Source organism: Rhineura floridana, chromosome 2 (assembly GCF_030035675.1).
Source record: "Rhineura floridana isolate rRhiFlo1 chromosome 2, rRhiFlo1.hap2, whole genome shotgun sequence".
Lineage (NCBI taxonomy): Eukaryota > Metazoa > Chordata > Lepidosauria > Squamata > Rhineuridae > Rhineura > Rhineura floridana.
Window position 1 is genome coordinate 160,066,500 of NC_084481.1, and position 13,986 is coordinate 160,080,485.

Consider the following 13,986-nt stretch of genomic DNA (forward strand, 5'->3'; position numbering starts at 1 on the left):
GAGGCAGAGGCACCAGTGGCTCTAAGGATAGAGTCTTTGGTCCAAGCTTAAATCCTGATGAACTTCCACTGCTCTGACTTGGCTGCATCGTATGATGGGATCTCTGCTGGTGCTATAAAGGGGGAAGCCGTGTGCAGTATTAACCAGAATGGAGCTTCCAAATGTAGCCCAGCGTTGCATCAATATTTGCAGTACCTGTGCCTAATTTTAGGCAGCCTACTGACAAAAGGCACTCCTCTGTCATTGCTGCTGCCCTCTGTTGCCAGTAAGCCCACTCTAGTCTTTCCCTGTCTCCTTTTCCCTATGTCGTCTTTAACTTATTTGCCATGAATCCCTACTAGTCAAGTCTCTTTAGAAATTTCCTGCATTCTTCAAAACTCAGGATGCCCATCCAGATGTAAAAGTGTCAGTTTGCACAATAATCTAGATGTTGCAACTAGAACTTAACTCATCACCTAAATTATTTTATATTTGGTGCATTAAACTGGGAATTTATAAGATGGCAACTTGTACCTTCTACATGCCTTGTTGTGAGTTGTGAATGAAATAAATAATAGAGCCCTAATTCAGTAGCTGAATGCTGCTTTTCCAGGCAGTCAACGTGTTCCCAGTAAAACACATGGAAATGTAACCAGAGGATCCAATTTGAAGAGGCGCACTCGATCTCAAAGGCCAAAACCAGGTAAGATGAAGGAAATGTGTAGGAACCCTGTCTGCGACTCTGCTCCTCTATGTCTCAGAGCTTCAGGTCTGTGACTGAGGTGATTTAGAGGGCGGTGACTCATCCTGGTCTGTAACTGGAAACTTAAATCGGTGATCTTTAACTGTCATTGTAAGAAAACAGGCTGTGTAGCTTCCAAGGCTCACTTTGGGCTCGGGCCCACAGGCAGATAAAATGAAGAATATAGAGAACAAGTCTGTGTGGATCTCATGGGAGTAAGACCTAGGGAAAGCAAAAGCTTATCTTCTCCCTGCTGCCCTAAGAAGAACGCTCCAGTCCTTTCCAGCACTGCCAGTCAATAGAATGAGTGTGGTGGTGTTAGATGATGACAGACGGTTATGTTGGTCAAGGCTAGTTGCTTTCTGTCACCATCTTCTGTTACAAGGTAGATGGATATTCAGTAGCCCCTGTAGACTTGTGTTTACTGCAGCTGAGTTACTTCTAGCCATGCTTGGGAGGGGTGCTTGCTGCTTCCTAGAGATAAACAGAGCAGTTCGCTTAGTAGCAGTGGGTAAGATATAATGTGGGTATTTAGGAACATAGGAAGCTACCTTATACTGAATCAAACCATTGGTCCATCTGGCTCAGTATTGCCTACACTGACTGGCAGCAGCTCTTCAGAATTTCAGACAGGATTCTCTCCTAGCCCCACGTGGGAATGCCAGGGATTGAAGCTGGGACCTTCTGCATGCAAGGTAGACATTCTGCTACTGGGCTTTGGCCTTTCCCTGCTTGCCATCGATGTACATGTAAAATTAGTGTGACCCATGTATTTATTTATACTGCTCAATATAATAAAGATCTTTTAAGTGATTTACATCAAAACAATAAAAGTACAACAGAGACCCAGGCCCTGCAGGAGAAAGAAAGCATCGCCCCAAGGGAAGGAGAGGCTGCTGCTGCTGCTGCTGTGCTGCTGCTGCTGCTGTGCTGCTGCTGCTGCTGTGCTGCTGCTGCTGCTGCGCTGCTGCTGCTGCTGCGCTGCTGCTGCGCTGCTGCTGCTGCTGCTGCTGCGCTGCTGCTGCTGCTGCGCTGCTGCGCTGCTGCGCTGCTGCGCTGCTGCTGCTGCTGCGCTGCTGCTGCGCTGCTGCTGCTGCTGCGCTGCTGCTGCTGCTGCTGCTGCGCTGCTGCTGCTGCTGCTGCTGCTGCTGCTGCGCTGCTGCTGCTGCTGCTGCTGCTGCGCTGCTGTGCTGCTGCTGCGCTGCTGTGCTGCTGCTGCGCTGCTGTGCTGCTGCTGCTGTGCTGCTGCTGCTGCTGCGCTGCTGCTGCTGCTGCTGTGCTGCTGCTGCTGCTGCTGTGCTGCTGCTGTGCTGCTGCTGTGCTGCTGCTGCTGTGCTGCTGCTGCTGCTGCTGCTGTGCTGCTGCTGCTGCTGTGCTGCTGCTGCTGCTGTGCTGCTGCTGCTGCTGTGCTGCTGCTGCTGTGCTGCTGCTGCTGTGCTGCTGCTGCTGCTGCTGCTGCTGCTGCTGCTGCTGCTGCTGCTGCTGCTGCTGCTGCTGCTGCTGCTGCTGCTGCTGCTGCTGCTGCTGCTGCTGCTGCTGCTGCTGCTGCTGCTGCTGCTGCGCTGCTGCTGCGCTGCTGCTGCGCTGCTGCTGCGCTGCTGCTGCGCTGCTGCTGCTGCTGCGCTGCTGCTGCGCTGCTGCTGCTGTGCTGCTGCTGCTGTGCTGCTGCTGTGCTGCTGCTGTGCTGCTGCTGTGCTGCTGCTGCTGCTGCTGCTGCTGCTACTGTGGGACCACCATCTCCACCACCCTTCCCTGAGGGACTTCTGCCTGGCGGGACCAGGCCCCAGGTACCCAGCCAGCCAGGACTGATTCTTACCACCTGTCCCTCTTTGGAGGGATACATAAGCCGGCTGGCTGAGGTGGCCTGGGAGACCCAGGCCCTGCAGGAGAAAGAAAGTTTATATGCTGTATATATGGCTGTATATATAGCTGTTTTTATACGTTTAATTGTTGTATATTTTAGTTGTATTATGTGCTTCGGAGAGAGTTTTATCCATCAGGCGGGGAGACTTGAGGGGGCCCCAATTGCCGTAGTGACGGGCAAAGGAAGGTATGGCGCTGTGAGAAGGACGTGCCAGGTAAGGGGAACGCGGTCCAGACATGTTGTGGCTGTGCCTTGTTCCGGTCCTTCCCACACCCGCAAGGTCGTTGGTAGTCCTATCAGCCAACTCTCAGATCTCCAGTTGCTGTTATTAAATGCCAGATCGGTATATAATAAAACCTCCCTCGTCCACGATTTGATTGTGGATGAGGCAGCCGATCTGGCATGTATAACCGAGACCTGGGTGGGTGAGCAGGGAGGAGTTGGTCTCTCTCAGCTCTGCCCACCGGGGTACTTGGTTCAGCATCATGGTAGATCTGAGGGTCGGGGAGGTGGGGTTGCTGTCGTCTATAAGAGTTCCATCTCACTCACCAAGCACCATGTTCATTCAGTTACTGGCCTGGAGTGTTTGCACCTTGTGTTGGGCCAGAGGGACAGGCTGGGAATCCTTTTGGTGTACCGCCCACCTTGCTGCCCAATGGCTTCCCTAACTGAGCTGGCGGAAGTGGTCTCGGATATATTGTTGAGGTCCCCCAGACTAATAGTACTGGGGGATTTCAACATTCATGCCGAGACCACTTTGTCTGGCGCGGCTCAGGACTTCATGGCTTCCATGACAGCCATGGGGCTGTCTCAATATGTTAGTGGTCCAACACATGTATCGGGGCACACTCTAGACCTTGTTTTTGCTACTGAGCATGGGGAAAGTGATCTGGATGTGGGGAGTTTTACAACACTCCCTTTGTCATGGACAGACCACTGCTTGCTGAAGTTTAGACTTTCAGTAACCTCTTCCCTCTGCAAGGGTGGGGGACTTATTAAAATGGTCCGCCCCCGGAGACTAATGGATCCTGAAGGTTTTCAAAGGGCTCTGGGGGATTTTCCGGCTGATAGGACTGGCGCTGCTGCTGAAGCCCTGGCTGATCTGTGGAATACGGAGATGACCCGGGCTGTAAACACGATCACTCCTGCACGCCCTCTCCTGTGTAGAGCTCATACAGCTCCATGGTATACTCCGGAGCTGAGAGCGATGAAGCAAGATAGGAGGAGGCTTGAGCGGAAATGGAGACGAACTCCCGACGGATACAATTATGCGCTGGTTAGTGCTTCGACTAAGCTCTATGTAGGAGCAGTGAAGGCAGCTAAAAAACATCATTTTGCTGCCACTATTAAATCATCTCTTTGCCGCCCAGCGGAGCTCTTTCGAGTTGTCCGGGGGCTTCTCCATTCAAACCCTCCGGACACGGTGGAATCATCGGAGGCCCGCTGTAATCAGTTTGCCGATCACTTCCAGAATAAGATCTCATGTATCCGCTGGGACCTAGATTCTCAAGTTATAGCAGTAGATCCTAGTGAGATGTCCGGAGCACAGTCTTGTCCTGTTTTGTTGGATGAGCTTCAGTTGGTTCAACTCGAGGACGTGGACAAGGTGCTGGGACAGGTACGTGCAACCACTTCGGTACTGGATCCTTGCCCCTCCTGGCTGATAAAAACTAGTAGGAATGGAACAGGTAGCTGGGCCAAGGAAGTGATAAATGCCTCTTTACGAGAGGGAGTGGTCCCGGGCTGTCTGAAAGAGGCAGTGGTGAGACCACTCCTGAAAAAGCCTTCCTTGGACCCAGACAATTTTAACAGCTACAGGCCAGTGGCGAATGTTCCATTCCTGGGCAAGGTCTTGGAACGGGTGGTTGCTGGCCAGCTCCAGGCGCTATTGGATGAAACCGATTATCTAGATCCATTTCAATCGGGTTTTAGGCCCGGTTTTGGCACTGAGACAGCCTTGGTCGCCCTGTACGATGACCTATGTCGGGAAAGAGACAGAGGGAGTGTAACTCTGTTGATTCTCCTTGATCTCTCAGCGGCTTTTGATACCATCGACCATGGTATCCTTCTGGAGAGGCTCGCGGAGTTGGGAGTTGGAGGTACTGCTTGGCAGTGGTTCCGCTCCTACTTGGCGGGTCGTCTCCAGAAGGTAGTGCTTGGGGGAACATTGCTTGACACCGCGGGCTCTCCAATATGGGGTCCCGCAGGGGTCAGTTTTGTCCCCCCTGCTTTTTAATATCTACATGAAGCCGTTGGGAGAGGTCATCAGGAGTTTTGGAGTGCGTTGTCATCAGTATGCTGATGACACGCAGCTCTACTTCTCCTTTTCATCTTCTTCAGGTGAGGCTGTCGATTTGCTGAACCGTTGCCTGGCCTCGACAATGGACTGGATGAGAGTTAACAAACTGAAGCTCAATCCAGACAAGACTGAGATGCTGTTGGTGGACGGGTTCTCTGATCAGATGGTGGATATATACCCTGTCCTGGACGGGGTTACACTCCCCCTAAAGGACCGGGTTCGTAGTCTGGGAGTCTTTTTAGACTCTTCCCTCTCACTTGAGGCTCAAGTAGCCTTGGTGGTTAGGAATGCGTTTTACCAACTTCGGTTGGTAGCCCAGCTACGTCCCTATTTGAGTAAAGAGGACCTTACATCAGTGGTACATGCTCTGGTAACCTCACATTTGGACTACTGTAATGCGCTTTACGTAGGGCTACCTTTGAAGACAGTTCGGAAGCTACAACTAGTGCAAAATGCGGCGGCCAGATTGCTGACAAGGACCAAGCGGTCCGAGCATATAACACCTGTTCTGGCCAGCTTGCACTGGTTGCCAATATGTTTCCGGGCTAGATTCAAAGTGTTGGTATTAACCTATAAAGCCTTATACGGTGCGGGACCACGATACCTTGCGGAACGCCTCTTCCGATATGAACCGGCCCGTGCACTACGTTCTGCTACGAAGGCCCTCCTCCGGGTTCCAACTCACAGGGAGGCCCGGAGGGTGATGACAAGATCTAGGGCCTTCTCAGTGGTGGCCCCTGAACTATGGAACAGTCTCCCTGAGGAAGTACGCCTGGCGCCGACTCTGCTCTCCTTCCGGCGCCAGGTCAAAACCTTCCTATTCTCTGAAGCATTTTAAGTTATACTGATTTAATTTTAAAAATGTTTATTGTGTTGGATTGTTGCTTGTATTTTAGTATTGTTTTGTTATTTATTGTATTTTTATGTTGTTTTATGTTCACCGCACAGAGAGCTATTGCTAGTCGGGCGGTATATAAATTTAATAAATAAAATAAATAAATAAATAAATAAAATTTCCTAAAAACAGGATCAAAAACAAAATGTAACTATATCACAGTAAAACAGTCATCTACAAAACAAAACAAAATGAAGAATTTGGATAAGCTATGACACTTAAAAAAAGTATAGTGTCTTACAGAATGTATGGGGAAGAAGAAAAATCTTTCTTGAAGGAATTCTCCTGTTCTGAAATACTTTGTCTGAAGGCAATCTGACTGGGGGCTATTGTAAAGTATTTTACCTTGAGCTTAAAAGCCACCTGCCCTGTGTTCTAGCCCATACATGTGTGCTGTCTGTATGCCAGCATTGTCTATTCCAAGCAGTTGCTGGACTGGCATGCAGCCACTGTCAGGAACAGGTGCAAGGAAGAAAGGCTTCTAGAAGTTACACTCACTGCTGAAAGTAGTGAGCAGTGGAATTGCTCTTTAATATGTCTTTTAAGCTTTTTTAAAAAGTTGTTTTTAAAGATGTTTTGTTGTAATATATTTTAAAGTCTGTTTTTATGATGTTTTAGAGTGTTTTTAGTGCTTTTGTTTGCCGCCCTCGGCTCCTACTGGGAGGAAGGGTGGGATATAAATCTAATAATAAACAATAAAAATAAATAATAAAGTATCCCTAGGGAAGTGGTATTCGGTAGCCTCTATATGAATGTCATAACACTGTGAATAAAAAGTTCTTGCTTTGTGTGGCCGTAGCCTATTTCACAAACTCTTTTCTGCTTCAGATTGCAACAAGGGAGCCTCAAGCCCAGCGCTAGAGATTACCAGCAGTGAATTAAGTATTGCTAGTACGTCAGGTATAGGACACCTTTCTTGGTCATGCTGCTCTGCCTTGCCTCTCTGAGGAGGTTCACCTAGTCTCTGCTTGTATGTCTTTCCGCTGCCAGGCAAAGATCTTCTTTATCTTCTCTTCTTAAATTGTACCTAAGTGTTTAGGTTTTATTCTGTTGCTGAGATGTAACTTTTTTTTTACTGTGTGTTATATCACTGTCTTGTGATCTGATTAATATCTTTATCAATTGTTGGCCACTCTGGCTAACACAGCTGAACAACATATACATGAAAATATTTAATTTAATTAACATTAAAAATCCTTGCATATGTTCTGTGACTGTCTAATAATGACAGCACTTGGCTCTTTTCCAGATGGAAGTGCTAGTACACTATCTGACTGGAGTGATGTAGAATACCGGATAAAGCCTCAACAGAACTCCCTCATCCCCATGATGCTTTCCCCACCAGAATCTCTTCTTGTTGCCTGCATCTTGAGGGGGAACTACATAGAAGCTCATCAGGTAAAGGCATAACCATTCCATGGCATTTGTTTTGGAAATAGCTGGTTTTTCTTGAAGGTATTGTGCATCCATGATATGTCCAGGGCATTCATGGGGATTAATCTCCCATGGTTGCTAGCTTCTCTGTGCACATTTTGCATACTGAGCAGCGTACATCAGCGTACATTGATGAAGACATCAATCTTGGTGTGGCAAATGGCCCTCTCCCTGCTGCCCCCTTCTAACCCGCTGTACCTGGTGAATACAGCACATTGAGATTTGAGCTGATGTAGTACAGATTAATTTTTTGGATGTGCAGGAAATTGTTATCAACTTCATTTAAGAATTGCTTCCCATGAGGCATCCCAAAGCTCTTTACAACATAATAACATATATAACGACAGTTAAAACAGTTTAAAACAGCAACAGGACATACATAAAATCAATTCAGTATCAACTGGGATAAAGATTTTAGAATGCTTGTTGAAAGAGGAATGTCTTTAGCTGCAGCCAAAAAGGTAAATGAGAAATTGTGTGGCCTTCAACATAGCACTAAGGCAATTGTGTGAAGGACCATATCTTCCTCTCTTCCTCCTGTGCACCCCCTAAATCTCTTCCGGGGGTTCCCTTGATGCAGGGCGTGTGCAGGAGGAAGTTGTTGTTGTTATGTGCCTTCAAGTCGATTACTTATGGCAACTGATAACTATAGCAACTATGGCAACATGTGAAGTTGGTCAACCACAAACTCTTGTTGGGTGGAGAACCCAGCTGAAATCTCTTTGTTTAGCTCACTGATCTGTCTAAAAAAAATATCTGGATACATGCTATGCCTCCATAGGGAAAATGCTTTCTGGTAGAGGAGCTCTTTTTTTTTTTTTTTGAGAACATCTTATCCTATTACACATGTGGTTTGTCTCAATTCCCAAATCAAAGGTGGCTATTATGTTTAGTTTGGAGACTTCTGCTTCCTATGGTGAGCTGATTTTCTTGGAGCGTTACCAAGAAGTGATCAGGGAACTGACAAAAGTGGAACATAAGATTGAGCATCAGTCATCTGAGGGGTCTGGAAACCTCAAACAGTCTGGCAGTGGCCGTTCAACACTACAGGCCATTGGAAGTGCAGCAGCTGCAGGTACAAACTTGGTCATTAGTTTTAAAAATGGGAAACTAATGGTATGTGTGGGGGAGAGAAACATAACTTAAAATATAGCAGTAAGCATATGTGGTTATGGATATGACTTGCAAGGGAATGAAGCTGCAGCTTACTATAAGATATGCTTTGTGCCCCACTAAAGCTAAACGCAGGCCATGTGTAGGCTCAAAAACAAATCCCACCTCCTGCTGGTTTTGCTGCTTTCTGAGAGTGCAAAAACAGAGTGGATGTGGCACGCACCTGATGTGCCACAGTCCAAAGCTGGTGGGCTGCAAATTGATGGGATGCAAATTGTGCAGGGCTGGTAGAAATTGAGTTCTCCCTCACCCCCTCCAAAAGGGTGACCAAGCAATAATAGAGCACATCTATGATGATCTACAGCTCGTATAGCACAGTGGGAAGGAGAGCCTGGCTGGGAGTCCAGAGTCTGTGAGTTCAAATCGCTGCTCGTGTCTCCTGGGTGTCAAGGGCCAGCTAAAGATCACCCCCAAAGTGAGTGGCTCAGGGGTTACGTGCCCTACCACCTGTGCAGCCGTGGGCAAGCTGCCTAGTCCCAAGGAGCCCAGTTGCCCCCCAGCTGGCAGTTGCAGACAAGGAAGGGGCTGGCTTGTGCAGCTGTGGCAAGCTGAGCAGGCCCTAGCCAGCTGGGGAGGACTAGCCTCAGAGGGAGGCAATGGTGAACCCCCTCTGAATACCGCTTACCATGAAATCCCTATTCATAGGGTCGCCATAAGTCGGGATCGACTTGAAGGCAGTTCCCTTCCTTCCATGATGATCTAACAAGTGTTGCAAGTATTTCCGTAGGAAATGATTTTGCTTATGTTTGCATCAGGTGTCTTCATTTTCTGCTTATTTTCTCCATTATTGTCTGCTGTTCCTCACTTTTTCCTGATTGCAGTAGAGTCAGTGTGTGTGCGCACGGGTATGTGAGTATGTATGTAGAACGTGTCTGTGTGTCTGTGTGCATACATACATATGTACACAGAGGTGTGGGTGAGTGTGCACACATGTACAAAAGAACAATGAGGGACAAATGAAAAAGTTATTCCATCTTGCTGTTGCGTTCAGTGCGGAAACAAGTGGCGTTTGTGCTCTGCTCCGTCACCTGAATCCATACCAAGCATGAAAGGAATTTGTGCATACCCAAAGTTGGACAAAAAAATAGGATGAAGCCCAGGGAGGTTGACCCATGTTACCTGTTAAATACGAGCCCAAGTCACGAATATGGTTTATTCTCTTGGTTTCCCAAGGTATGGTATTTTACTCCATTTCGGATGTCACCAACAAGCTGCTTTCCCCTTCAGAAGGCCTAGTCCCTATGCTTCAAGAGAGCTTCTGGGCCAGCAGCATCCAGCTGGAGCACACAGGCCCTCTGAGAAATGTTGTGGAGGGCCTTTGCCCCTCTGCTATGGCCCTCTTTGACTTGGCATCTACTCAGTGCCACTTATGGAAAACCTGCAAGCAGCTCTTAGAAACGGCAGATAGGAAGTTGCATAACAGCCTTGAAATTAAGGGTAAGTTTTTTAAAAAAAAATATGAGTAGCACTAAAAGTACCTAGGACAGCTGTGGCAGTCATAGAGTTTGCATGTAGTTCTGTCAACATTTTTCTTTGTTTTCTTCCTAACTTTTTGCCTTCTGCATCTGATATCAGGTCGAAGACTTGATTCCGTTCTGCAGTGCTTTCTTGGCATGAGGGGTTTCCCAGCAGTTCTTCAACAATTAAGTAAAATTATCAATACATCACAAGGGCAGCCTAAATCAGGTAACTGTGTTCTTCAGGTCTTTTATTCATTTACACCTGGAGGGGCTATTCTCAGTTGGTGCACTTGGGCTATGGATCTTCCTCCTGAGGGAAGCTTGTTTAGCTTTCTCTCTATTGGTCTTCTGCTGAATGGTGAAGACTTCAGGTTGTATCCAATGGTGTTGCTCAGCTGATGGTAAATCTTCCTTCAGAGGAAGAGGGAGGAAAGCAATTTTTGGTGATTCCTTCTCCTCGCTGTAGCCCCTGTCACACCTTATATCTGCTCCTTCAGAGTAGTTTTAGGTGGGGGCATGGAGGGCTGCAAGAGTTTGGGGGGAATTGCTGAAAATGGCTTCCTCATTCCGCTGAGGAAAGCCTTACCATCAGCTGAGCAAAGCTGTTGGATACAACCCTTCCTTTTTTAGGAAGGCCTTCAGCCATTGATCCTCTGTTTTGCTCCTCCTCCTCAGTAACTGGCTTCATTTGATTGTTTGTTCTTTGACAGATTTTAATAATTTGCATTCCCTGCTGCTGGTTTCTCACATTTTTTAAGGGGCATATTGTGCATATTGTGCTTGCTTGTTTGCCTGCATCTTAGGACTGTGTGTATATATCTGTTGCTTGCCACCTCAAACTGTTAGGAGAGTTGGATATAAATTTATTTAATTAGATAATGTGAGCCAAAAGTTAGTGATGGATAAATACATTCTGTTAAGCTGGCTATTATGATTTTGTCTGAGATTGTGTATATGCATGTGCGTTAAAATCACACTTTATGTACTAGATATTATCCCAGACTTTGGCCATGTTAGATATACCTTGTATCTCCACAACTGGATTCATTGGGAATCCTATGTTGCAGTGATTATTAAGTGTAGAATGTGACATCCACTAATTTCAGCAGAATCCCAAGGATTGCTTTTTTTGTAAATAGCAGATTTGCAGATTTAGTGTTTTTTTTATGGCCATAGAGGAGAGATTGGAAACAAATATCGATAGTTTTTTCTGTTTATGGCTTAAAGTTGGTTCTAGTGCTGTTATTTTGGACATCTCATATAGGATAAAATAGGGGTCAGCAACCGGAGGCCCAAGGCTGAGTTGAGTTCTTTGGAGAGTACCAGTTGGATCCATGGCTGCCAACCAGGGGATATGAGTGTGATGCCTGTGAAACAGGACTTGTTGGGAGCCCACGTTGAAGAATGGGGGGCAGGGGCAGCTGTTTTACCATTTTCCAGAGCTTCTTCTTACTAGATCAGGGCTATAAAGTGTGAACTGAGTCTGTTTCCTACTTTGAGTGTGCTGATTCAGCAGGTGCTCTGGTTGCCCAATTGGTGTATCCCCCAGCAGGAGCCCCCCCCTCATAAATGTTAGGTTCCCTGCATCTAATGCATACTTTGGCTCTCCAGATATTGCTGAACTACCATTCCCATCATCCCTGACCATTGGCCAATTCTTCCTGGGGCTCATGGGAGTTGTAGGTGAGCAACATCTGGAGCCTCAGATATTCCCCACATCTATTGTACGTGGAAGCTGAGTTCCAAATAGGAAAAGTGAATGTGTGAATCAGCCCTTAGAAACCACAGAGGATCTAAGTTGTTTGAGTGATCTTGAGTTGATACTTTGGAGAGCAGCTGCCAATCTGAGTAGATGGTGCTGGGCTAAATAGAACAGTGGTCTTATTCAACATAAGGCAGCTGCCCACATGATACATTGACTCAGTTCAACACTGAACACATCAAGGCAATTAGGCCCCTTCATGTGTCCTTCATATATCTATTTATTACTTGTAATGACATTGAGGTGTGATATTAATGGACTCTTCCTTTTGTTTCCCAACAGAAATCTCAGATGAGAAAATAAGTAGTCACTTCCACTGCAGCCTTGCTGACCTTATGCAAACTTGTTACCCTGTCCTGACTGAGAACTGTATTACCAGTCAGATTGTTTTATCACAGCACTTTGACCAAATCCTGCAAAGATTGGCACATGTAGAAGAGTCTTCAGGTAGGGATGTGTTTTTGTATCTTAATTGATATCTCAACATGAAGTCAATCGCTCAAATTTTTTTTGCTTTGAAATGTGTATTTCTCCATTTTTAATTTAACCCCCAATTTTAGGTTACTTAAGAAAATGATTTCATCATTTCCTATTTAACAGGAATACATATTTTCTTGGAAGATGTTAAATATTTTTTAAAATATTTAAATAAATAAATATTTACCTCCTCTTGTATAAAATAATTGACAAAAGTGCCTCTTAATTATTCCCATCTAACATTGCTGTATTCTTTGGGATAAAATTACCCCAAGTATACAGCAATGTTAGATGGGAATAGTTAGGAGACACTTTTATCCATTATTTTGTACAAGATGGTGAGGTAAATATTGGACTCCATCGAACTGTTCCAGTGTGATAGTCGTGTCCTCTTGAATGTTGTTATGTGCCTCCAAGTCGATTACAACTTATGGTGACTCTGTGAATCAGTGACCTCTAAGAGCATCTGTCATGAACCACCCCGTTCAGATCTTGCAAGTTCAGGTCTGTGTGTATTTTTTGGATAAAGAAAAAGAAATATTGCCTTTGTATGGTGGTGGTGTTATTATTTATTTTAGTAAATTTATATCCTGCCCTTCCTCCCAGAAGAAGCCCAGGGGGGCAAACAAAAACACTAAAACATCTTATAAACAAAAGACTTTAAAACAAAACATCTTAGAAACATTTTTTTAAAAAATCTTCAAAAAGACCTTAAAAAGCAATTCCAACACAGATGCAGACTAAGATAAGGTGTCTACTTAAAAGGCTTGTTGAAAGACAAAGGTCTTCAGTAGGCGCTGAAAAGTTAACAGAGATGGTGCCTGTCTAATATTTAAGGGGAGGGAATTCTAAAGGGTAGGTGCCGCCACACTAAAGATCTGCCTTCCTGTGTTCCAATGGACCTCATCTGCAGAGCACAATGATCGACTGGGTATATAAGTGGTAAGACGATGTTTCAAGTATCCTGGTCCCAAGTTGCATTAGGGCTTTGTATACCAAAACCAGAACCTTGAACTTGGTATGTAATAAAGTATTTCACCTCTAATCCTTTTCTTTTCCTTTTCTGATTTTAATAGATTCCAAAGGGAGTCTGCTTACCTCGTTGGCAGAACAGGCTTCTTTGAAACCTATGGAATTAGAGGTGCATCCAGTTTCTAATCAAATCAAACTGTTGCTGAAAACCTTGGACCAACATGCTCAGACTATTGAAGAGACCCATGTAGAAAACTACTATGTACAAAGCTTCTTTAACTATATTAACAGGCTGGCTGCCATTGTCCTCCGAAGCCTTACTCCAGAGCTAGGTGAGATAGCTCACATCCTTGAAACAAGTCATTTTTTAGCTTTTAATTCAAGAGCCTACCATTTTTTTGGGGGGGGGAGATCGGTATGGGGAAAGCTAACATCTTAATGAGCAGCTGCATATTGCATCTATATGTGTGGGTGACTTTTCCTGTGACTGTGTTGGACTGCTCCTCTGCTTGTGACTGCATTTTATTAACATATTAGATGTACTCCGATAAAACATTCTGCATCTGTGCAGCAGAAACTGGTGAGAGCTTTGGAAGGAAGATTTCAGGGGCATGAAATGGAATCAGGTCAAAACAGCACATGGAACTTTTACATGAAACAATATTCTTTCTTTAATTCTAGATCAATCTGCAGAGGTACGAATAGGAAACCCTTTCATATTACTTCAGCAGAGTCCTTCTCATTTACTGTCCCAGCTTTTGTTTGAGAGACAGGTTGTTCCTGACAGGTAATTGGCTTTCATCAAACATGGATGCTGCGCTGATGTAACATACTTGTTTGGGAAATCTGATGTTCTCTTTTATTCTGTTAAGTGAATTTTATTTTAGATTGCATGCAAAGCAGTTATTAAAAAATATTCTACAATTGCC

General features: G+C 45.5%; 1 protein-coding gene across 6 annotated transcripts in view; it reads left to right on the top strand.

Annotated features, from left to right (window-relative positions):
* Positions 1 to 13,986, top strand: part of ZFYVE26 (zinc finger FYVE-type containing 26) — an 88,313-nt gene that overhangs the window by 25,164 nt on the left and 49,163 nt on the right. For 4 of the 6 annotated variants that reach the window (XM_061611061.1, XM_061611064.1, XM_061611063.1 and 1 more), the window contains exons 12-20: positions 593 to 682; positions 6,608 to 6,679; positions 7,029 to 7,177; positions 8,090 to 8,288; positions 9,560 to 9,823; positions 9,962 to 10,072; positions 11,891 to 12,055; positions 13,162 to 13,389; positions 13,739 to 13,844. In XM_061611061.1, coding sequence (XP_061467045.1) covers positions 593 to 682; positions 6,608 to 6,679; positions 7,029 to 7,177; positions 8,090 to 8,288; positions 9,560 to 9,823; positions 9,962 to 10,072; positions 11,891 to 12,055; positions 13,162 to 13,389; positions 13,739 to 13,844 — 1,384 coding nt within the window. The remainder of the gene's footprint in view (positions 1 to 592; positions 683 to 6,607; positions 6,680 to 7,028; positions 7,178 to 8,089; positions 8,289 to 9,559; positions 9,824 to 9,961; positions 10,073 to 11,890; positions 12,056 to 13,161; positions 13,390 to 13,738; positions 13,845 to 13,986) is intronic. The other 2 variants (XM_061611065.1, XM_061611066.1) reach the window with 2 other exon arrangements.